The sequence below is a fragment of the Pungitius pungitius genome, chromosome 18 (genome assembly GCF_949316345.1).
Source record: "Pungitius pungitius chromosome 18, fPunPun2.1, whole genome shotgun sequence".
NCBI lineage: Eukaryota > Metazoa > Chordata > Actinopteri > Perciformes > Gasterosteidae > Pungitius > Pungitius pungitius.
Window position 1 is genome coordinate 8044873 of NC_084917.1, and position 25872 is coordinate 8070744.

The 25872-nt window shown below is 42.4% G+C and overlaps 1 protein-coding gene across 2 annotated transcripts; it reads right to left on the reverse strand.

The window, feature by feature from the left end:
• Nucleotides 1-1023: 1023 nt before the first annotated feature.
• Nucleotides 1024-23884, reverse strand: nnt (nicotinamide nucleotide transhydrogenase). Of its 2 annotated transcripts, none has more exons than XM_037484532.2 (22): nt 23809-23884; nt 21935-22160; nt 19557-19786; nt 19042-19259; nt 18613-18700; nt 18446-18534; nt 18060-18247; nt 17710-17843; nt 17435-17626; nt 16377-16530; nt 15310-15471; nt 12981-13091; nt 10760-10905; nt 10411-10606; nt 9689-9922; nt 8718-8878; nt 8184-8363; nt 7734-7893; nt 5885-5966; nt 4722-4840; nt 4033-4148; nt 1024-3230 (listed from the first exon to the last, which is right to left on the reverse strand). In XM_037484532.2, the coding sequence occupies exons 2-22, from the start codon at nt 22086-22088 to the stop codon at nt 3081-3083; spliced, it is 3264 nt and encodes a 1087-aa protein (XP_037340429.2). In that variant the 5' UTR covers nt 22089-22160; nt 23809-23884; the 3' UTR covers nt 1024-3080. The 2 variants fall into 2 exon arrangements, with proteins under 2 accessions (XP_037340429.2, XP_037340428.2); XM_037484531.2 differs by having other exon boundaries at nt 19557-19789.
• Nucleotides 23885-25872: the final 1988 nt, after the last annotated feature.

Consider the following 25872-nt stretch of genomic DNA (forward strand, 5'->3'; position numbering starts at 1 on the left):
TCCTCACATCAATTAGATATCCGCCAAGTAAAATAGCATGCAAGGCGAGGCAAAACAAGCTGTTTTTTTTGTTCAGGGAGGACAGATTATCCCTGTAGGGAGGAGGCACGGAGGCTTGTTGTGGCTGGAACATAATGGCAGTGTGACAATAGACCAGCTCAGGCTCAGGAGGCTGTCACTTTAGCGCTGTCAAGCTGTACACCAAACACACACACACACACACACCTCCGACCGACCACATAGCAGATATCCATAGATGCAAACGTCTGCGTTTCACTAAAGAAAAAAACGTTGAAATCGTGCAGATAACCCTGCACCAAAAATAAGTCGTACTTCAAATCATTCTTTTATCTATTGCAGCAACTCGCCTCTGCCGTGGGAGTAACAGGTCCCTGTAGATAACAGTCTGAGTGCTTCTTGTTGCGCGATGAAGGAACCCTCATCGTGCACACATGCAATCCACATCTTAATGGCCTATCTAGCGGCCAATCTCTAAATCTGTGTGCACCACTCCCCTGCTAAGTACCTCCAGTTCACTCCCTGCTGATGAATGCCAATCAAGTGCCGCTTGTAGGTGAAAAATAATCTCACAAACTGATATTTACACTTCAGTCATTATCCTGACCCTCATGACGGCGTCATGCGATCTCATCCGGTTGCACACGGGCACTTTGAGGCTGCCGGGTCGGTTTTACCAACCAGTGTCGTGTCGTCTCTTCACTGTTGCTCGTCAACAACGAGCCGCTGTGATTATCTCAGGTCGTTGCATGACAGCAGAGTAGAAAGATAATACAAATAAAAACACACTTGAGTTTCAATGGCTTTTTGATTAAAGGTATGATTTGAATACTATGCAGATGTATGGATACCCTGAGCGCTTCACGGAATACAAATATTGGGAGTTTTCATCGTGCAAGGTCCATCAAAGCAGTGGTGCACCTCAGATCAACTTGTTCATTGTAAAATTGATTCATTTGCAACTTTAAGTGCGTGTCAGGGAAGGAATGAGGGGCACAGGCAAAATCTTGTGTAAATACAGCTTTATTAGGGATGAAATTCTTCCATGATGAACGAAAAGGGGGGGGGGGGGGGGCATTTACAGTACATTTCATCTCCTGTACGTTGCATTGAAACATTGTACATCCTCAAAACCCCATTGTGGCTTTGCACAAACATGGTGCCTCTTTACAAAAATACTTCCTTATGAAGACAAAAAGGGTCAAGGGCATAAGGGTGCACATTGGCAGAACAATTCATTTTTATTATTTTGATCAATATCTTGAAAATGGCAAGAAACTACAGCAAGTATTAAGCATGAGATATGAGAGAAATAACCTCATGAAAGCGAATGACATCTGCAGCTGCATTTTTGCACAACACACTGAACTATGAAGCCGTAAGCTGAGGTCTGATGATTAAAAATGGGACGTGAACACAACACAAGAGGCAAATGGTCAAGTTTAAGACACATGACAGTTGACTGGTTGAATTTTGCTGTGTGGATGGAAAAGACGTCCTGTGGGAAATTGAGTCAAACGTCATTGGTCAGATGACGGCCCTCTATAAAATGATTGGTCTTTTTAGGGAGAGGTAGGATAGTTGGTCAATGTGTCAGGTCCCAGGATGAAACTATAACATCTATAACAACTTCTTACAGAACTGTAGACCGCTAACCGGTCACCATGTTACTCCAACCGTGGACCATCAAAACCGTGAAATGCATGAAAAAGGGGTGGCAGATAACATTTAGTAATCAAACATGGAGTGAGTTTCTGGGGTTTTTAGTTAGGAGATTGTCACGTGTAGAGTGGGAGCTGGTCATTTTGTTAGGGATCTTTCAAAAAAAATTGAGGTTATCAGCAACTAGTCCCTTTATAATAGTAAAAGGGGACATTTGGGCATTATGGAAATTCTTGGTAACTATTTTAAACAACTGTATTTGGAATCAAGTCTAATTTTGCTTTTGAGTCCTCTCACAACAGTCAGGTTTAAGTTTACAAAACAGTGATCCTTCATTTCCCCATCGAAATCCAACGAGGACGCTCAAATTGGAGGGGATGGAGCCACAGACTTCATCAAAATAACATCCTTCTTTACTGTAAAGGCCAAATGAGAGCATGACAAAAGGATGATTTGATGCAACTGGTTCAAAAACATAATTAAATCCATTCAGCTACTAGAGATACAAGAGTGTTGATGCAGGAGTGGTACAGTCTTAGCATTACATTACTGCGGTGGTTTCATACTTAAGGTCAGATCCATTTGGTTCATTGCAAAAAATGCTCCATAGAAGCGGGTTGAACGCCTCTTTAATTTAACAAGACAAAAGTGAAAAGAAAGTAGGATGACCAGATTTCCATCACTGGCTATGCCTTCTTAACATATTTCTAGTTATTTTGAGAATTATTAGACCAAATACAAAAATCCTAGTACGCTATAAAAGTGGAAATGATCAAACTTTACAAAGATGTTCTACTGTGCCGCTTTTTTTCTGGTTACTTAAACAGTAAAAGGTGAGACATTAGCACGACCTATCTGTATAGAAAAGGGAAAACCAAATTACCGTACAATACAAGAAAATTGGGAGAAAAAAAAAAAACCTTCGTGCACAACTTTCTCATGCCTCTCTTTATCACACTGCTTTTCAATTACAATTCATCTAAACATTTTCTATGATCTATTGACAATTTCCTAAAAACATAACTGAATTTTTACTTGTCTGCATCTACATTTCTGATGTTGCATTACATTAATATCGGTGTGAAGATGACATCGTTGGTTGCTCCCCAGATTCCACAGAATCCTTTAATATCTAGAAATAAAAGTGCCTGTAAATACCAAAACATCAGCATTGCTTGGCTCCTACCGCGCAAGCGTGCTTCTCTTTACAGCAAACATCGCAACTTATTTATTAGACAGGAAAGGGTGCGCCAAAAACCTTGAACCGTCACCGCTCAATGAGCAGAGTCACGGTCAATGGTCATCTTTGACACCTATGTGGAGATACTTTTGGGAGAAACAGCGACTCATCGTCTTCCACCTTTTTTGTTCGATGTGTGCTCTTGGTAGAGGTGTCCGCCTTACTGGCTCTGGGAATCGCGGACCTTGGCTTGCAGGGCATCGCACGTCTTCTTGGCGTCGCCGAGCAACATCGCGGTGTTGGGCTTGTAGAAGATTGGGTTGTCGACAGCTGCGTATCCCACACCCAGGGAGCGTTTCATCACAACCACCTGAAGCAGGAGGAGATACAGTAGTTAGCCGCCAATTGGACAAAAGGCACATTTCAAATATTCAAATCCTGGCATTCTCTCCACAAAGGCATCTGTCCATCTCCATTAGATCTTGAGATGCAGCTGCGATGTTCGCTTGGCGATTTACATATTCAACAATACTTCTTTCCATTAAAAATACTGCTCGTCAATCAGGAGACTTGATTAAATTATGTGAAAGTTTAGTTGGGACAGCACTAATTCAATAAAGATGGCCTCAACATCTGCAAAAAGTAAAGTATGTAAATGTTTGTTAGCGTGTGTTTGCACTTATGAATCACCATTTGACGCATTTGTGTGCATTGTCTGTGAAACCAGATTTTTTTTGGTTGAAATTGCAGATTTTTATCTGTGCGTCCGTACTAGTGTGTGTGGTTGGGTGGAATGTCCACTTTGATTTCCCTGGAGGAAAGTGTGGAAACAAATGGGAGCGCTGTATAAATCCCAGATCTCGGATCGGTGCCAGTGGGATGCTCCGAATGTCGTCATTCCACAGCGACACAGTCACCACTAATGGGATCAGCATGGGCATGCACCTGGAACTGTAACAATCTGCCTCTACGCATGTGATCCACTGTGTGTGTGTGTGTGTGTGTGTGTGTGTGTGCGCGCTTTCAAATAGGAGGCCCCCCTCTACGGGTGGAGGCTCCAATATTCAGTCGCGGTAAATAAGCATTCCAGTTGTTGTAAACTCCAGTTGTCTTCATCTCTTTGGGCTTCAGGGCAACCTCATTATCACACATACATGTGCCAGATGTCTCACCTGCTTAGACTTCCAGACCTCCAGCACGGGCATTCCCGCAATGATAGAGTTGGGATCTTCTTGGGAGGCAGAGTTTACTGTGTCGTTGGCACCAATCACCAGGACCAGGTCAGTTTCTAACAAAAAATAAGGAAATATATCAATACTTTTACCTGCATTTATTTGTCTCCATGATGATGTATATTTTCCAATGTATTGCTTATCAACTTGTTATCTAGTTGTTTAACTGCAGTCAATCCCATCACTGAGGTTGCCAGGCGACCAGCTGAGACTTCAGGAACCCATGAGCAAGAAATATTTAGTCACCATAAAACCCATCACGTCATTCTAATTCTTTGATATGTCAACAAAGGAGATAAACATCGATGAGCCTTGAGCTTTAGAGTCGCTGGTCTGCAGATTGTTAGCAGAGTTAAGCTAGCAGGTTCCCCGGCCGTAGTCTTTACAAAGCCAAATGTCTCCAACTTCATATTTAGGATAAAAATATGAACAATACTGATATTCTCATTAAACTGTATTGAAAAAAACGTTCAAATGTACCCGTTTCCCTATTTTTGGAAATTAACTTCACCAAGTGGCGTACCATGCAACCATCTTTTGTTGGGTCACAGTAATCCTAGTTGAGTCAGAAAAGACATCCCTGGAAGGTATCATATGTACAGTAAAAGACAGAAAGGACTGCATCTTACCAGCAAAGTCTTCGTTAATCTCCTCCATCTCCAGGACAATATCGTACGGGACACCAGCTTCGGCCAACAGCACATTGAGCTGACCCGGCATACGGCCGGCCACAGGGTGAATACCAAACCTGTGACAACATTAAGTGAGTGAGTGAGTGAGTGAGTGAGTGAGTACCTTAAAAGCAGTCACTGCTCTACATTAACTATAATCTGGCTTTCTTAAATCAAGTGAGATGGGATCAAAATGAATCACATCGGGCAGAGAAAGAAATGGAGGCTTTGTACAAGCGGAGCAGAGATGGTTGTGATTAGAGGACACACACATCTTATTTGTTGAGTGTGTATGCATGTGTGTGACTGGGTATACATAGCGCTCAAACTCAATTAGGCATGTCATGTAACCAGGGTACCAAATGAACAACAGCCACCGAATTTGGTGCATCTCCCGCTATCTCTCCATTTGGAGACTAATTCTTCAGTTTTCGGGGCAAGTTCAGGGCAGATTCAGATGGCAGAAGGTTTTGGGATCCATTATTGACCGCGGCTGCCAATTAAAAAGTTATTTTCTGCCCTTCACCCAATACCACTCAGACAACATGCATTAAAAGAGCAGAGAGAAGTGTGTCGCGCTTGCAGACAGTCAACATGAAACGCAAAACGAGGAGGAATAAAACTGCCTATTCCGGACTGAGGTGGATGTATGGAGGGATTACACAGGCAGGTACGAATGGTATAAAGAGAGGTTCATATGAATAATGCACGAACAAAAGGAGGAAAGAAGGAGTAAGACATCAGGGTAAAAGGCTTGTTTTCTGACCACCCACTTTCCACTAATCAAGTACAAATGCTCTAAGTAGCAGCAGCTGCAACAGCCAGGATCAAACAGCAGAGGCAGGACCATTATGCATGCTGTACCTCGTCCTTCCTCTCCTCTCCCACGTGTACTTTTCCTCATTCGCTGCTCGCACACAGGTCTCTTCCTATCTGCTCTGCCCCATCTTCTTGTCATCGAACTCAAAACCACTGCTCGGTTTACATCTTGTATCGTATAGCAGAGAGTGGGGTGATTTGTGCCGGGGGGGGGGGGAATCCATTGCCTCACTTTGAGTAAAAACTGAGTCACTTTATTTGTGTTCATTCAGTAAAGGCCCATTTCATTTTTTTAGATTTACCTGACTTTCTTGCCAGCTTCGAGGAGCATCTTCACCAACTCTGCAATGGGGTACTGGGCCTTTGCAGCACAGAGTCCATACCCTGTAAGACAGTTTAAAAACAACAATAGCTGATATTTAAGCATAATATGGAGTACCCAGCTTTTACTGCCATTAACCTGTCAAAGAACATTCTGATTTCCCAATTCTTTTTTTCAGCCCTAGTCTTCACCAAATTTTACCAACTCCAAAATAGGGTGAGTAAGTTAAAGCAACCTTTAACTGGACAACCAAGTCTCAGAGTTTTAGTAAAGATTTACCCTAGCGAGGTGCCTTTGAGTAGAAGATTTGTGTTTGTGTTTAATATCGCTAGTGTGTGGGACTTGATTTTTATCAGACGCACACAAACACGTCACACGGTCCAGTGGCGTTTACTAGCCTTGTCACAACAACCAGTCAGAAACTTGTCTTTTTACATCACACCACTCAAACAGACATTTTCAACTTCAACATGGAAAAGGGAATAAAACTTTATTGACTGTAACCAGTCCATCTTAAAACCTAATGCTTTTTGTTCTCTCCATTACAGATCTTTCCTTCCTTGTGCTTCCACATTCTGCAGAGTTTCTCCTGTAATAACAATAAGTGGGCCCAGGCCATGCGGAGATGGGCCAGACGAAGCCAGGAAAACAATGTTTATCAGGCTGAGACTTAACAGTTTCCACAGATGTCAATCAGGCAAAGTGACCGTGACTGCTCCAATTAGAGAGATTGGTCAAAATAGAAACAAGGAGGCAGACTGAAGGCCCGAACTGGGGACAACAACTATCTGGTTTGATAACTACATAAAGGGAGAGAGAGAAGGATTACTCAACAGACGGATCCTCCATTCATCAAGTTTTACAGGTTCTATGGTGATTTTATACTTATTCTCATCCTGGCATTTTACTGGTTTCCATAATTCTCCAAAAAGTCTACCAATTTTTTTTTTTTCATTTCATTCTTCCTCGTCCTCCTAAATACAGATACATTTTGGCCTGCTTTTATTTTCAGAATTGATCCTTTTCGTTTTCTGGTCGTCTCAAAAAAGTAAGAAAGAAAAAAGATGGTTTAATCTACATGCTACATGGATCACTTATTTTCCACTTCTCAACCATGTGACCACTTTAATTCTTGTAAATTGCAAGGGTTTCCTCTGAAGAGTTATTTTTTGTTTATAGGAACCCGGCAGTGTGGCTGAAATCGGCAATTTGCAGGCTGGATGCCTTTAGTCTGTGTTTACATGTACCCACGTGAGTAAAACAACTCTTGGGAACTTGAAACCGTCTGGGGAGGGGAGTGAGATCTCACCGGGCCACACAAATCATGGGTTTTAGGATAGCAGCACAGCGGTCCATCGCAATATTACAAGTGGGAGGTTCAGATGAGTCTTCCATCTTCCAACATTAAATAGAGGACACGTGAGAAAAAGAAACTCAGGCACCTGGAACAAAAGGTTGGATCCCAAGCTAAAGAACTAGATGCCAATTATGAACGTAGTGTTTGAATTGTCTACATAAACTAAGCATACCCTCATTTTCCCTTGACCTTGCATATATACGCCGCACTGTAGAATGTCTATTTACCTGGGACTGACGACCACACAGAAACCTTGTATGTGTGTCTCAACTCCACCGGGATTTTGTTAATTAGCCTAGCAAAACGGTGATGTAACATGGGTCAAGAAAAGGTTAAATAAGCAGAACACACACTTTGCTAATGCTGGAAAAAAAAGGAGTGACTGGCAAAGTTAGAGTACCATGTTTTTCCACTCACATACAAGACCCTCCAATGAGCGTGTTTGTGTGTGGGAGTGTGTGTCTGCTTGTACCTGGAGTGATGATTATGCTCTGGGCGTCTTTAATCATGTCGACGGTCTGGTCCACGTTGACCTCGGTGTGCGTCCCTATGATCTCCATGGGCTTTCCCGTGCCGGTGGAAGACGTGCCGTAGCCTCCCAGGATCACGTTAGCCAGTGAGCGATTCATAGCCTAAAGAGAGTGGAGACATTATATTACCGTAACTTCATTTACTATGCACAGCGAGATACTGTAACTACAGTAGATTTGAATGGGATGTTTCTTCAAAAAACACATTTGTGACCCGAGATTATTTATTTACAAGTGGGACTCTGCTGTGGTAAAGTTAGAGTCCCTCCTGGTGGAAAAGGGAGGAACAACCGCGTTAAACTCATCAAACGCTTCAGCAGTGTTCTCGATGCTCAATGGGCAGCTCGACAACTATGGGTTATGAAAAAAATAAAATAACTGGCTCCACTCACCACACACATAATGTATGACAGAATGGCTCCGGACGAGCCAATAAGAGCTCCGACGATGGTCAGCAGGTTGTTGTTGAGCAGGAAGCCCTCGGCACACAGAGCCCAGCCTGAGTAACTGTTCAGTACGGTGATCACCACCGGCATGTCAGCGCCTCCAATAGCTGCCGTCAAGGTTACACCCTAAAGGAGACAAGAACAGCTCCTAAATACAGTAAACGACGGAGCAGATGTGATGATCAGCTTCAAAGAGGAAAAGTGATCCTGGTGCTCCATGTCCATCTATCATGTGTGAGTTTTCTGTTTAACAGGGGCCCAAATGTAGTCAAAGCAGTAGCAAAATACAGCATTTTCTTGGTAAACATCATAGATGGTTCTGGTCAACATACTGTAGGTATTGTCAAAAACTTGAAGGGAACAAATACACACGCACAATTATACAATAATATCCAATATCCAAAAATTGACGAGATTAAGATTTTGCCATTGATTGCAATATGCAGACCCTAGAAACACACACACACACACACACCGTACCATGACAGCGGAGAGAGCAGAGACAGATCCAAGACAGGTGATGCCTGTGATGTAACTGGGATCCATCATGTAGGGAACCATCCCACCAATACTGGCTGCCATAAGAGTGGCATTCAGAGCATGACGACCAGGGAGCACCAGGGGAGCACTGCTTAGAACACCTGCATTAAGAGAAGGAGAATTGAGAATAAGAAGGACTAAGAATTTGAAATAAGATGCATCTAATAATTGCACATTTAAGCAACTGTAACCTTTGTCAGCAAAAAGCATAAATTCAAGCAGTGGAAAACGGGTTGAATAGGATTACCACATGAGACTTTCCATTAGCTGAATGTCATGTTCACGCATAATTTGCCCTCATTAAACACTTGCAGTCAACATAGAAATTAGAGCGCGTGCTAGGACCAATGCCAGCACACAAACCTTTTTCCACATTTAGACACAAGAAAAAAAGAAAATGTAATAATTTTCTTGGGAAAAAGGTTTTAAAAACACAAAAAACATCTTAAATAACCATAATTTAAAATATCCTCCTGCATAAATAAAGGGCACCTGGACAATAACAAAATTGTGCCATTATATTCTGTATGTATTTATATTTATTTTAAATAAGGCTCCATTTTTCACTTTTCTACCATTAAGGAGCAAGACGCTTTACAAGTAACTTGTGATGACATCCCAACCTTTTTAAACTCAATGACAAAAGCCTACATTGTCCCAACCCCAATTTTAAAAAGTGGAATAAGGTATACATGGACATATTTTATTTACTGGACCAACCACTACCAATTTCTTCCAACTTGTCCTATGTGAAGCAGCTCACTTTAAAGTGAGGTGGGTCAAATCCCAAAGACACTTTTCCTACTAAATATAATAAAAGCATGAATGCAGCTGTGCATTTGCATAGTGGAAATGTAATTGTTTACGCTGCAGGGAATATTCAATACATCCACATGACTGATCCTCGTTACCTTGCAGTTTGCCGTACGCAACCAAAGAGCCACTGAAAGTGATTCCGCCAATGTAGGTGCCGAGGTACGCAACTATCTTGGTGAGGTTGGCTGCAGGGTCCGTGGCAAAGTGGGGGTACTCGATCATGTATTCGGCCACACAGGTGAGCACGGCAGCCATCCCCACCAAGCTGTGGAATGCAGCCACCAGCTGGGGCAGGTCAGTGATCTGGATCTTCTTAGCAATGGCCAAGCCTAAAGGTGGAAGAGAGGGAGAACAAATAAATAAAGCACAGTGTCCCTGTAAGACCCACATACTAATAAGATGCAAATCACAAGCACATGCACGCAAACACACTCAAGAGGACTGCTGGGAAGTGGGTCCATCTGAGGAGCCAGGTGTTGGTGAAGAGGCCCGTTACCCTTTGTGTGTGCACACTATCTTTCTGGATAGTTTAGTCTAGGAATAATTAGCGATGAGTAACGCGTGCTGCTGACCATTTTGACAGACCTCCCGTGTCGGTCGGAGAGTTATTCATGTGGTGTTTGATGTAAACATCAGAGAACGGTCTGATCGCTTTGCCCACCTGCTGCTTAATCAGGCCCGGCTTGCAATACATGCACATACGCACAAACAATGCAAAACAAATGCCCACAAGTCTACATTTGCTGTAACATACCATAAGAATAGGAATCTAGTATCTGTAAATCTGCCACATCCTTCTTCGGACATATTAACTTACCAGTAGTGCCACCTACAGCCATGGCCGCGCTCATCTGTGCCAAGAGCTCGGGACTCGGTTTGAGGGCGCCCAGGGTGGCAAGGATCCCTCCTGCAACTCCCATCATACCCAACGCGTTACCCAGGCGGGCCGTCTTCTGGTTGGAAAGGCCAGCCAAGGCACCGACACAGCACAGACCCGAGCCCAGGTACATCATCTGGTTAACGAAAGAGGAGGAGGCACAGAATGGGTAGAATGGAGATTATAGACCATGATTGAGGGACCAGAGGATGAAAAAAATCAGGCCAAATGATTTCATTGGAGGCCTGTACTACAGCTGGGAAAGCAGAGTGGACATGTCCTTTCGCACCTGTTCGATGTTGTATCCAGACTGCAGAGCAGCGCCGTAGCCCCCGAGGAAGACACCGCCGGGAAGCAGATAGAGGTAGTTATGCTCTGGAGGATCAGTGGGGCGCTTGAACATGTCCAACATCTTCTTAGTCACCAGGAAACCACCTGGTTGAACAGACGAGGCCAATTAGTACATTTGTACTTACAAGAACAATGGGTGAAAAAATCTCCTTTACCAGAAGGGGAGGGTTACTGGAAACAAAAAAACAGCAGTAATGTAAAGAAAGAAAAATCAACTTGTAAAGGCAGGGAGTTAAAGGCACCTGAAGAACATGCCTAACATCCATTTGTAGGAAACAGGTGTTAGTCAATGGCAAAAAAAATAAGTGTTGCCAAGCCTAATAACCAATGTTAGAACATTAATGAGTCTACTTTATGGCAAGATAAATATTTCAAGTAGAAAACCTCAAATGCGTGAAACCGGGGACCAGACGGTGTCTCACTGCTTTACAGATCACATTTCTGTGGGCATGTCTCTTTTCCCCCTGGCATTATTACAGCACACACACACACGCACACACACGCACGTTTCCTACCAGTTCATTTAAATTAAGTCGTAGACTGTCCTGGTTAAAAAGTGAAACAGAATCTGACTAATATTATTGCTGACCAATCTGTGTCAATATATTAACATGAAGGAATGTTCATGTATTTCAACAACGCAACGCCAGTATCCGCTCATTGCTAATTTTATTTTTCTAACCCAGAAGGGGTCTGCTGACACTATATTTAGAAAGCTTTACAGAATAAAAGCAAATCAGCAAAAGTGGCCAACATAAGGCCATTTATTATAGACGCTGGCAGCTCTTTGAGGCTCTACTGTACAGGCCAGTCACTTCCACAGTGAAGCATACTGCCTAATAATTAGACTCTGGTATCGGATTGGCATGCTTTATCATCAGCAAAATATCCTGTACATTTTGACTCAATGATGCATTGGTAAAGTGATTTAAAAAAAGGATCCATCCAAAGGGATCCAAATACATGGCAATCCATTGTGTTTGCAGACATTTGGTCTTCTAGTGGTTGAGATATTTTAGTCTGGACAACTAACATTGGCATCAATAGAGCCAGACAACTATACTGTGGCTAAAAACAAGGCTGCTGGTCTATGAACATTTTTCTAATTATTAAATCAGAGTTACGGATACAATTTTGCTCTGACTGAAATTAGTGGCCTGGTTCAGGGGAAAAGAACATAAGGAATTCGATATTGAACATTGGCAGTTGGATTGTGAGAAACTGAACATATTTTACTAAAGATACTCAGACTTTTCAATGTTTTTCAATGCATTCCCACATCTTTCAGCTGCAGCGCCACAAAGGGAACAAGAAGCTGCAGCCAGGGAGCTATTCATCCAAGAAGACTGAAAAATGTCAGTGTGGGGTTTATTCAAGCTAAATTTCACTATTGTGTTTTGTCCCATTCCAGGGAATGTTTTTTTTTTAATCCTTTGTTCCCAGGGGTTTATGGGTAATGCGGTCAACCACTGAGAAATGTGCGTGTGTAAACAAACCCATGTAGGAGATCAAAAATGAAACTAGGTACGTCTATAAAAGCTGTGGTATTTCAGCATGTCTTCGATGAGGGAAATCTAAAAAAACTAATGGGTGGTTTGAACAGTACAAGAACCCAGCGGGTCTGAGAATTACGGCAGAACAAAAAAAAAGTTGTGGTGGCCGGGGGTCTCCCCCACAAACACTCAAAGAAGCTTGGTTGCATTTTGACATGGGAAAAAGGATCGATTAAGCTAATTGAGTTAACTATAATTCTATGCCTGTGTCAATCAGTGAGCTAACCAGTGAAGTTGAAACAAATCCATGTCTGGAGGAACAAGCTGTTTCCCAGGACTATTAGAGTGATGAGTATTCTAAAAAGACTCCAGGAACACTTTGTCGTCATGATGGCAATTATCAAGGGAAATAGCAGGGATGTACGTGTGTGTGTGTGTGTGCGTGTGCGTGTGCGTGTGCGTGTGCGTGCGCTCCAGGCCAGCGCCACAGTCTCCGTTCGGAGCAGGTGGGGAGAGAGCTGTTGCAAAACTTGATTTGACAGCATGTTATTGTACAATCAATTTAAAAAGCACTTCAATCTTCAGCCTGAGATGAGGTTTTATTGGCCAGAGGGGGCTGAAACTGGCAGTGATCACCGTGAGGCGTCCATGTGCAGGGTGACTCACCAGCAATGTTGACCGAGGAGATGAAGGCCGCCAGCACAGCCAGTGTCTCGGCAGAACTTGTTGGGGTGTAGGCGCCTCCCATCAGGGACAGACCACCCACAGCCGTCAGACCTGCAGAACAACGATAAGTGTAGTATTCAGGACCCTCCGCTTTCATAGTTCATTATACGAAACAGGGACCCCTGGTTAGGGTGTTACAACAACAACAACAACAACAGCAGCAGACTAATTCAGTCATAAAAGAGTTTACATCGTATAACAGCGATGGAATTTTGCAGTTGGTTCTTAAGTTCAGAATTCTTGTTCGGCCTCCCGTATTGAGGCAGAAATAGAAAGATTTAGAGATTTACCAAAAGAGGCTCAGGAAACCTTGATAACAATCAGCCCTGTAATGACTCACAGGCGGTAGGATGCCGCACACAGAACCCAGTGAGCCTGCAGTCACACAGAATTGTGTTTGAGTGCAATTTATGTTGACTAGCAGGCAGAGTGTGTGTCTGCATGCATGTAATCAATAGTGTTGGTTAGATTTATTTATTTTTTTAAATAAAAGACAAATGTGAAGTTTTCCCCATCTATCACTAGTATCTTTTTTCCCTCCCTTTTACTGATTAGAAAGACAACAAAATGAAACATGTGAAGAGGACACTTTTCAAAGCAAACTTTCCAACTATTTGTAGATGCAATTACACCTTCAAGTGTGTCGGGATGCCTCTGATAACTGGACCGCAACGCCAACTCATTCATGCAAATCTATGCATGCATCCAACGTTCCGTATACTTGCCCAAATTCTGTTGTTTCATACATTGATACATATCACAACCAATTGAATTAGTAACATTGTTCAGAATGGTAAGGGGCCTCATAAAACAGTATTTGTGGCTGTGTATTTATTTTTTTGTCTTTTGTTCTGCATGTCAGTCATTGCCTCCATGACTACCGAATATGCTACTTGCTTGATGATTTTAGCACACATTTTTGAGACCGTGTGTACTGCCAGAGAACTATTGCTTAAAGATACTTGTGTGCCGGAAAATATGTAGTTTATATTTACTGAAAAAGAATGGCAGTCAAAATGCCTGATTAAATCTAACGGAAGTTTTTTTTTCTCATCACTATTAGAAATGGTGATTAAATAAAAGCTGTAGCAGTCGAGATTTGGCGCAGTGTTTTATGAACTACTTGAACCAAAGAGAAAAAAGATTAGCCAAAAAGAAAGCCAATAGGCATCCGTGCAGAGAGCAAATGCAACACATCCATGTACTGGGTGGGCCAATGTCGCTGTGATAAACATCAGCTACCAGGCTACAGGCACAGTGCGACAGTGAATCAGTGCTCTCAAGTAGATTAAAGCATTTCTATCAGACACCAGATATGGAAATTGTGCCTCAATGAGCAACTGGATACGAGACCAGTGTCTGAAGAATATCCAGATGACCCACCAGTCAGTCACTGCTGGGTGAAACACGAATCTTCACACGAAGAATACAACTGTCCCTTACTCAAACCTTAAATTCCAATAGGATTCCCTAACGTCTGAGTGTGTGTCTTTACAATGCCTGGCACAACAACTGTTATGTCGATCTCACCGTTTCCATCTCTACAGTCAGTAAGGGAAAGAAAAAAGAAACCGATAAAGTAATGAAGTAACGCCAAATATGAATGGAAAATATGTCAACGAGGAAAGGAGGAGGAAAGGAGGCCAGACACCGAGAGATGACAGTATTAGTAGAAGGACCTTCAAACAAACTCCAAAATATGGCAGAAAATAAAAAGAACAAACACTCAGAAGAACAGGTGCTATAATGTGAAGATGCAAATCTGAAGATAGAGTATATGTTTAAGTAATAACGTAGTGAATGAGAAGTAAACGTTGTTGCACTTCTTAGCTCCACAATTGAGCACTCATGTCCGGCTGTGTGGGAGATCAAATGAGCAATGACTTCCCTGACCCTCAGATCAGCGACGGTGTGTTACTTCCTACCCCAGAGTGGGTTTTAGGTGAGATCAAAGCCACAAGAACACACATGCACGCACCTCTCTAACCTCGTAACCCCCAAGTGTTAAATTGCAATCAGGAAACACTCTTAAGTTTTTATTTGGACTCTGACAAACCTGCAGGACTGGGCTGCATGTTTGATCTCCTTGATTGGTTTTAATTCAATGCAAGAATGTGTTTTATTCTTTTTGTTCCAATTCGAATCCGATGGTGTTTTGTTGCTCGAAAAATTTGTGTTTTACTTAATCTAGCATTACGTTTTCACATCATATTGGTCTAGTTCTAGATGTCATTATACCAAAGGTTTTTTGTAAGACACCGAAACCAACCTGAGATAGCGTTGGTCACTGACATGAGTGGCGAGTGCAGAGCAGGAGTGACCCCCCACACTGTGTGGTATCCCACGATGCCAGCCAGACCGAAGGTGGTGACGATCTGCGTGAAGGCGGCGTTAGGAGCCGACAGACCCAGACCCAGCAGGGTGGCAGCACCTGTTTAGAGAAAATTAAAAAGCTGCTGTAAGGACTAAGGAACACTTTAACCGAACATATTTAGAACATGAAAATTGGTCAATGGTGCACAATCCTGGAGAAAAAAAAAATCATTCTATCCAGTTTTTCATCTTTTGTCCACTCTTATCAAACAGCAATAGTTTAATCAGTATAAATTAGCTTTGAATTCCTTTTTGCACTATTACTATTTGCACATTTTCTTTGACTGCGAGAGGTTAAGCACTTGACCACCCACGACGACCTTATTTCCTGTTACTCCCACAGACATGTATAATTATCAGTCAAAGAGCAATTTGTCTGAAGCAAACTGTCTGGTGAAGCAAAAGAAGCTGTCCGTCTCCATGGCGGTCAATCAATAGTGGTTAAAATTGACTACATTACCTGCCACGATGATGAGCATATAAATAGCATAATAAAAAAAAAAAAAAAAGAGTAGCTCAAACCAGCAGCGGTTTGTGCTGGCATTAAGTAGGAAACTACTCCAGCACCTAAACAATGTGTGAACCACATTAACTGCATGTGGCACACTTAACACAGAGTGCTGTGTGGCACCATGGGAACCACTCACAACAGCCATACTTCAAACACACACTCAGCGGGACACTTTCTTTTAACAATGCACACTTCCTGACACTAACAGGGTGTATGTGTGTGTGTGTGTGTGTGTGTGTCATGTCTCGCCTCCTGTGCACATTCCAGCAGTGGGCTAAAAAGCTGATTATTACCCTATGCTTCACCTTCTGGAGCACCTCAATGTTTCTCAAGACCAATGGGGACAATTAACAAGAACATTCCTTGTATAGGAGCAAGTTTCCCAGGTAAAGCATCTAAGGGAATTCCCTTCTTAACCAGAAAATCTATATTTAATGGCACATTCAACCAACCTCCAGTGTACACTCCAGCAGTAGTGAGTGTAGCCTTAAAGGGGGAGACTAGTGCTGCCTTTTCCTTCGCCTGTTCCTGGAGGGATTTGGGTTTGGGAGGAGCTGCAACAGGCACATTGTTAGGCTGTGGAGCCGGGAACAGGTTCTTTCCATCCTGGAGGGGACAAGATTTAAGACCAAGAAAGGTATGATTTCGAAGAGAGAAGGGGGAACAAGTAGAACATTCCTATTCAGGATATTAATGGCTTGGTGTTGTACACTTCATTCCCTGATCTCATCCTCTGATGTTGTACAATATCTTCTTTTGCATTTGTAAATCTCTGAAACATTACACTACGGTGTCAAGATCAAAGTCAGTAAACTAATGATCGTAAGCACAGTAAGTAATATCTGCAGTTTGGCCTCATCTGTGGGACCGTTACAGGTCACATTACCATCGGAAAACTATTACTTAAAAAGAAATGAAATAAGAACACCCCTTAGATCGATTACAGCAAATATATTCTCCTAATGTCTAAATGATCTGCTGAAGAAAAGTAAGGATTTTATATGTAATCTGCTTAATATGTAATCAATCACAGGTACAAAAATGCAGAAACAACAAAGGGAATATACCAGCTGCTCTGGATTGTAATAAGTGTCAAACTTGTTGGTCTCCCTGAGGTCACATCACATGCTTTATTACTTATCGGTTGATACATGCACTTACATGTTAGTTATAAAAAGCCAATGGAGGCTAATGACAGCAGGCCATTATTATTTATCCTATTAAAAATTAAATTAATTTAAACCTGAGCATTATTGGAGCAGAATAAGCAGACCATCATAAAGGTGAGATGTGTATTACAAATGAAAGGTTGAGAAGGAATTTATTACACATAGAAAGTTTGAATGGTAACAAACTAACTATTACTTGTTTTGTGACATTTTTGGTCATAAAGAGAATAGACCGTTTTGTCTTAGGGTGACATCTAGTGACGATGAAACGGACCTGCCACACATTTTGCATGATTTTATGATTGACTTAATGGATCCTATTTATTCATCACACTTTGTACCTGCATGACAACAGATCCCCTGACGACGTGATCCATGGTGCCGTAGTCGAACGCCTCCTTGACGTCGAGGTAAAAGTTCTCCTTGTCTGGGCTGATGGCCCTCATCAACTTAGTGATGTTGTTTGAGTACAGAGTGCTGGACTGTGTAGGCAGACGACTGGGCAAGTCTGTGTAGCCGATATGGGTTACACCCTAAACAAAAATGAAATGAGTCAATACAAAATACATTTCAAAGCAGTCAACTGAAAACGAGGATCATTTGAGAGCGAGCTGACCTTGTGCACAGAGAGCTCTCCTGGTAATGTGGTCTCAATGTTTCCTCCGGCCTCAGCAGCCAAGTCCACCACCACTGACCCATCTTTCATGCTCTCAATCATCGGTTTGGTGATTAGGATGGGTGCACGCTTTCCTACATTAATGTCATAAATGGAAACGCACACACACATTTAACACCGAACCAAGAGGTGTAACATAATCGCCATGGCCAAATGCAGTAATGGAACAAATGTGAAACTGTTGAAAAAATGTTCTGGTCAAGATACTTGTGATTATCTTTACTTCACACATGTCTTTTTTTCATAATGTACAGTAGTTGTGTTTTGGTTGTGCGTTAGTCTGTGCGTACCAGGGATAAGAGCAGTGGTGATGATAATGTCCACCTCCTGACACTGCTTGGCAAACAGCTTCATTTCCGCCTCTATGAACTCCTTCGACATGACCTTGGCGTAGCCTCCCTGCCCCTCTCCTGACTCAGCAATGTTCACTTCCAGTGGCTCTGCGCCCAGAGATTTAAACTGCTCCAAAGCTGCAGCTCTAAGACAGAAGGGGGGTGGCATGGGAGAAGAGCAGGTTGATTTTTTCATTGGGTAGAGGGAAAATCTCTACGAGGGACTGGTAATGAAGGAATAACATTGTCTGCACACAGACCTCGGGTGAAAATTGACCAGATTTCATTGTTTAAATAACATAAGTCAATTGTTTCAGTACCATTAAAAAAAAATCGAAACAAACCTGGTATCAAATCCTCTGACGATGGCTCCCATGGCTCTTGCAGTACCGGCTGAAGCCAATCCAGCCACTCCACCTCCAATGATCAGAACCTAAATACAAAGAATACATCAAAATGCATTCAAGCTTACAAAAAGGAAACAAGAAACCTTGAATGCAGAAACACTCACTTTTGCAGGTGGCACTTTACCCGCTGCTGTGATCTGTCCAGTGAAAAAGCGACCAAAGTTATTAGCTGCTAACACAACAGCCTTGTACCTAAATGAGGGAGAGAGCGAAATACAGGAAATGAGCAAATTAAATGTTGTTGTTGTTGTTACAATGTTGTTTTTAATGAATGTTTTTCTTACAAAGACTAAATATTAAAAGTAATGAGTCACTTTAAAAAGTTTGCATTTTAGTGTTGTTTAATTGTTAATGTTATTTTAAACACAATTCGTCTGGGACTAAAAGTAAAGCGGAACAAACATATGTTAATTACGTTATTTGCAGCCCTGTTTTGTAGATCCCTGTTAAATGGTCAGTAAATCACAGTGTGAGACGCTCCAAAAGATACCCCATTAACACGGTGACCCCTCTTGAAGATATCATGTACATACCCTGCAATGTTTGCCATGGAGCTCAGTGCATCGTAACCCTGGGCGATGGTGACCCTGGGCACCTGGTCCATAGCCACGACGGTGGCCTTCTTCTGGGACAGCATGTCCATCAGCTCAGGGTTCTGGGCTGGGTAGATGAAGCTGATTAAAGTGGCCGCGTCCTTCATCATCTCCACCTCATGGACGCCCAATTCAGGATTGAAAACGGGAGCGCGGACCTGGAAGCACACAAGATGATGATTGAAGTAGAACAGGACGTATCTGTACAGGTTAGAAACAGGTAGAATGTTAATCAATCTCTATTCAACCTCAGGAGGGAGAAGAGAAGCAGAGGGTGTGAAAGGACATCCTACGTTTCATCCTTTCCTCATCAAACTAACAAACACTTCATTCATGCATCCATCCATCCATCCATCCATCCATCCATCCATCCATCCACCCCCTCCCTCCCTCCCTCGACTCCACTCCACTCCACTCCACTCCCCTCCCCTCCCCTCCCCTCCCCAAAATCCTACCTTAACCAGCACATCTGATGCCAGGACATCTTTAATGTCTTTAATTGTTGCTCCAGCCTGGGTATAGTGCTCATCATGGAACTTTGAAGGCTCTCCGGCTCCCGTCTCCACGACGACGTTGAAGCCCTGTTTGATGAGAGCCTGGACACCAGCAGGGGAAAGCGCGACGCGACGCTCATTCAGGAAGATTTCCTTTGGTACGCCGACTGTGAGTTGTTTGTACGGAATACCTGCTGTTGGAAGACAAACATATTATTATTATTATTATTATTATTATTGAGGGTTTTTTATGTTTTATATACATATTTTCCTCTCCCCAAGAGAGATACAATGAATATGCCAATGAACTATTAATATTTAAAGCCTGTTCATTCAGTGTCTTTTAGTGCTCTTATTCGGGTTTGGAGTCCGGGCGACAGTCACATGTGTCGGCTGCTATGGAAATTCCCACCACAGCTCGTTCTCTGCGTCTCCTTGCCTATAAATAAAGAGTCTCTTCCCTGCTGTGGTGACCTGTCCTCAAACAACTTTAATTTTATGAAAAACAGAAAAATGGTTGTGCGCTTTTGCTTAGTAACATTTCTATAAGAATCGCCACCACACGCCACTGAATGTATTGTGCGTCTGTCCAGAAATGTAACACACCAACATGTACATGAAAATAGTGCAGCATCACACAATTATCTTGTTTCGACCGTACATACCGCTACATTAGGAGCTGTTGATGATCTCCCTGTAGTTACCATGAACAGTAAAGAATCCCAGCGTCAAGTCAAAGAAAATCAGCCACGAAGACACACATGCAGAGCAGCAGTTTTAACGTTAAAAAGACTGCTAGCAAGTCAACATGGATATAATGCTTGCCCCCCCCCACACTAATGCAGTGGTGCCCTGTTTTCTGTTGCAATGGCCGGAAGGTGTGCGAGAAACAGAAGCATGGTTACTGTATTCATGTCATAACAGTGGTCCAACACGTCGACGTCTCCAGCACATCCAAGTCTGTAGTGCTTTCAAGTTTTGGGAAGGCATGCAGCGGTCATTTTGTCCATCACATACTTCACACTGACGCACTGTCTTGCCCTATAGTGCATGTCTATAGGCTCCCTAAAAGGTCAGTGCATAAGCACATCTATATGAAGTGTTTGTGCTGCCCACCCCGCCCCCTTTACGAGCCTGTAAGCAGATACTTGTGTGTCCAGAATAGACGCTGCCAGCTGTTATTGGCACTGGATGAACTGCTGAAATGTCAGCATGAACCAGGTCACAAGCACCCTCACCAACACCCACTCGCACATGCAGAGGAGCGTCGGCACCGTCACGGCCCCAGCGCCTGGATCCAGCTGCTATTGGCTAACACACACACACACACACACACACACACACACACACACACACACACACACACACACACACACACACACACACACACACACACACACACACACACACACACACACACACACACACACACACACACACACACACACACACACACACACACACACACCTTCTGCCAGGTTACTGGGTGCAAAGTGTGCGTATGGAAAATGGAGCATAATGCCCAGCGCGACCTTGGGATTCAAAGCCAATGCAGTTAGCAACATTGACCTCTACAATGAAAGAAGATATGAATGAATGAACAGTTTGTTTGACAGGTTGCCATGGTGAATAAATATCTTATAATAAATACTAGTATTGCTGGGTGAACGTTGCCACCTGCCACAAAAGGTACATGAGAATGCACTCAGAAGGTACAGGTGGTGTCATGTTGCCATCAGGAGTAAAATGTCCAACTAAAAACCTCAACAGCTGGGTTACAAGTTGTTTTTAAAATGTAGTCATGCATTAGAACAATTTTGAAACTGAGCAGGTTTTCTCAAAGTTAGAAAGATTTACACCATAGGACTACTTTATCTGTTGGTGGCATTATCCACTTATGTTAAAATCATGTAAGCCAATAGAATACTAGTTGACTAGAAAGGCAATTAAAGCTGCAACTAACACTTATTCTATAATATACTTTGTTTTTCTCAAATAATGGTTTCAACAATCAAAACCCTAAACAGACTAATTTTAAAATGATAACGGCAACAAATTTAAATGTTTAATCAAACAATTGATGTAGATGAATGGTCAACTTAACTTGTCAGTTGACCAATAAATGAATTGACAAATGATTTCAGCTCTATGGGACACCTTTCCCTTTTTCTACACGGTAAACAATGAAATCACACTGGGACATTTACTTTCTGTAATGTTGTACATATACACGGTTCATGTTGTTGTTGACCTTTCGTCATTTGGTTTGCGTACTCAGTGGCGATCCTTCAATACAACAAATATCTCAGTTGTTGTGCCGAATGTGTTGAGTGTCTCACCTGGACTGGCACATCGCCCGAGAGATTGATGGGTCCTGAAAAAGCGAAGGCATGAGGATTTGATGGCGACGCCGCTCTGCAGCTTCGCGCAGGAAACTCCACTGAAAACAGGGGCCGAGCAGCTGGCCGCCACGACGCGTAGGAGGCTCGCCATGGTGCGCGCACACACACACACACACGACACTAACACAGCAGGAGGAGCTCAGCAGGACAGACGACACCCCTCCTGGGGAAGAGACAAGGGAGCGTTAAGGGCACCGGCAGACAGAGGGGGATTATGGGTAAAAAATAAATAAGAGGATGAAAGTATAGAAAAAGACTAAATGTGTGTCAATAACCAAGTTACACAGAAACACGTCCTACCCTGTTCCCTTAAAAGATCAAACGTACACTGGTGACCTACTTTTAGGTTGCACGCTTTCCAATATGCTGTTGCATCTAAATCCAGCGCACATTGTGGACACAGACATTGTGCACTTTTATTCCCTTTCCAAAGATAAACACAACGGACACATCTGTAAACTAACATCAAGGACAAACGCCACCACTTCTTTATACCACAGCCTACTGAACAAGACTGAGGTGCTAGAAGGCATTTGGGGACCCACCGTGTTTGCATAGAAAAAGGGAGATAAAGGAACTGGGACCAACTGGTCTACTTTAGCTGATGTGGTACTGTTAAACTGGAGTAGACAGGCAATAAAGATTACTGAGGCTGTTTTAGTTGAAAGGTCAAAAACAAATCAGTGAGGGGTAAAACTCAATTTAGAACAGATAATAAAAGGCCAAAAGTCATCAGTGCTGATACATAAGCAGCATAATATTAATACAACTTTCATAATTTATAGGTAAAATAAATAAGGTAAAATGTTTTTTTTCTGGTTGCAGAGGGTCCAACAAGATTTGCTGCTTTTCTCATGTTGTGTCATTAAAAGTTCTTTGTTTTTTGACTGTTAGGAAATAGTTTTTCTTCCGCTGTTATTAGTACACTTTCATGTCCTTAAACTACATGCAGTTTTAATGTTGTATTAATATATGCCGTTGCTTCCAATCAAAATAAACTCAAAGGGAAAATCGTATGCACAAAGTAGGTCTTGCCTGCACTGAATGTGGGTTATAGTGTCATGACAACCATTTTCAGTCATTTAGTCTTACAGATCTATTCAAAGAGAGTGCAGGCTGACGTCTTTTCCAACCAACAATTCAAAATCTAAATGTTTTTCCATTCAACATCAAAAACATTGGCAGAGTAATATCAGTAAAAACATTTGAAAAGCTAGAAAATAATGTGTCTTACGTTTAGAACTCTTAATTCATGTGCGAAAGACTACCACGTCATCAAAAAGCATCACGAGGTCAAAACATTGAACATAATTATAAATCAATAACATGGTATTGCAATGCAAACGTGTTATGATTTGTCCAAAATTTAGATTAAACCACAGAGTCATGACCCTTAACGCATCTCAGCCGCAAACTAACGGCTTCTTTAACGTTTACAACCCAATACACTTATAAATCAGGGCAAGGGGTTCCCTAGCAACACTCAGAACCGTGTCACCCAGTAAAACCGAAAGCTTTAAAACTAAATTAATTGAATGTATTCATATATTCCGTGAGTGTCGGATACACATGAGTTATTGTGCCTTCCACTTCTCTTTTTGTCTGCAAACATGCAGCCGGGGCTGAAAGCTAACCTATGCTAGCCCAACATTAGCGCTTTAGCAGCCTGCTAACGCGCGTCTGTCGGACACTCGGGGCGACGTATGACTCAAACCAAAACCTCCCTACAGACGCGCGGAAACGAACAACGAAACAAATGCACAGCGCAGAGTGAGAGTGGGTTAGAGATAGCGGAGGACAACTCGACTGACCTTTGCCAACAGTCCTGGCTCTCTGCAGCAGAGGAACTCTCTGTCGACCCGGAAGAAGACGTCCACCGGGCTGACGAAGGCGTTTTATTGGCTCATGTGGGACGACGCGTCAGAGGTGACCCGAAGACTTTTGATGTGCTGTCACCGAAGAAGCAAAACAATGCCATTCACAGGCCAATGTAGTTCAGCACATGTTTCACCGACAGCTAACCAAATATGTCTTTAATTGGGAGTAACATTAAGGTATATATTTTGCGTTTGTATTATACATCATTATGTATGTTGACGTTTTTTTTGAACCTCTTAGCAGGAAGAATATGCACTAGTCCATTTCTAAGTAGGAAAAAAATGCAAAACCACCTGCAATAATGGTAACATAGTATAAGTATTAATGAGCGGTACATTTACGTGGATTTCTCTATATTAGAAATGGCGTCACAAAACCGTGTCCAAAACGTACTGATGGTGCAACTCTCGATGCCTCCGCTGAGGGGCGCTCTTTTACCAGCATAAATCTACTATCGAGCACAATCTTCCCTCTACGCCAAACAGCAACACAATGGACTTCCAAATGAATTAAAACACATATCTGAATGCAATTGTGATACCAGGCTGACTATTCCTGTTAAAGGGGACGGGGCCACCATATTGCAATCAACCAGTTCACATTGGGAGAGAAATTTACATTATGTGCGTGTGAGGTGCAAAGGATTTGTGTTTCTATGCTTTCCCAATTAAAAAGTGGCAGTGAGACCGAACCTGCATTGACACATAGCTCACTTATAGCAGTGTATAGATATGCTCCCTCCCGGACATATATTGATCATCTGGTTCTCTTTATCACGCTCAGAGAGTGGAATGCATTGTTGCTCCGCCTGGTTCTCATTTTAGCTTTTCACATGGCTGTTTTAATTGTTTCGCTTTGCTTCAAAACTCTTCAATATTTTTTTCTTCTTTCTTTCTTTCCATCTTTCCTCTTTTCTTTTTCATCCTCAGAGACACAAAAATACAAATATAATCAACGTGTTTGAAGGTCGAGGAGCGGAACCTCTCACAATGGCAATGACCCTCAAAGGTTTTCAGTCATTTCACAGAGTGTGACATCTCCTGTCACAGCACCTCTCTGCTCCGTAGCTGCATTTGTTTATTACATTTCACTACGAGTTGTACATCCATATTTGTTTTCAAAAAACTAGGGGATTTGTCTTGAAGGATTTCAAATGCAATGTAAATTATTTATTTTCATTTATATTTACACTGTACACTTTACAACTAGACTCAGAAAGCCATCCATTTGAGACAATTCAGTGTTTATAAGACGAAGTACTGAAAAAAACTGTGCATGCGATAGTCAAGTCTATGGCTACAGGTTTGTGAAGCACGTGGTGCTGTGCTAGAATCAGCTGCTGAAGGCTTTAGTTTGATAATTACTGGCGGAGCCTTACGGGTTAATTCGCCTCGGGGGACACTTGTCTCAGGTTCACGACGTTGATTGAACTGTTGTGAACTCTCGTCGACTGCGGTATCTATTAACCTCTGTCTGGTTTCGAGTTGTTTATGTTCACATTGATTCAAATGCTTATGTCCTGTTGAAAAAATGAAAATGAAATGCTCAAACTCTCCCACTTTGACCCCCTTTAGTCTGTCGACACTTCTTCTCCTCCTGCATGTGAGGCAGCCTGCATCAGTCAGTGCCAGCCACTGACGGATAGTGACATATCGAAATAGAAAAATGGTCAAATACAATTATCACCAGGTGAAATAATACAAGTCATTTTACAAGTGTCTATCCGCTTGGCTCTCTCTAGAGGAGGCTCATAGGTCAGGATCAGACTCACAGCAGCAACCCTGAAGTGAAAAGGCATTTCATCTGTGGATCAAAAACACAGTGGAACTGACAAATCCTGTGAAACAATGTCTGTGGTTTAAATGTCTCTGTTTCCTATATTGAAAACAAAACAAACCAAACTAGTCAGTTGTGGTACAAAGCGGCACCGCACACAGAATGTGAGAGAGAGAGAGAGAGAGAGAGAGAGAGAGAAAATGCTTTGAAGTCTCAGAAAA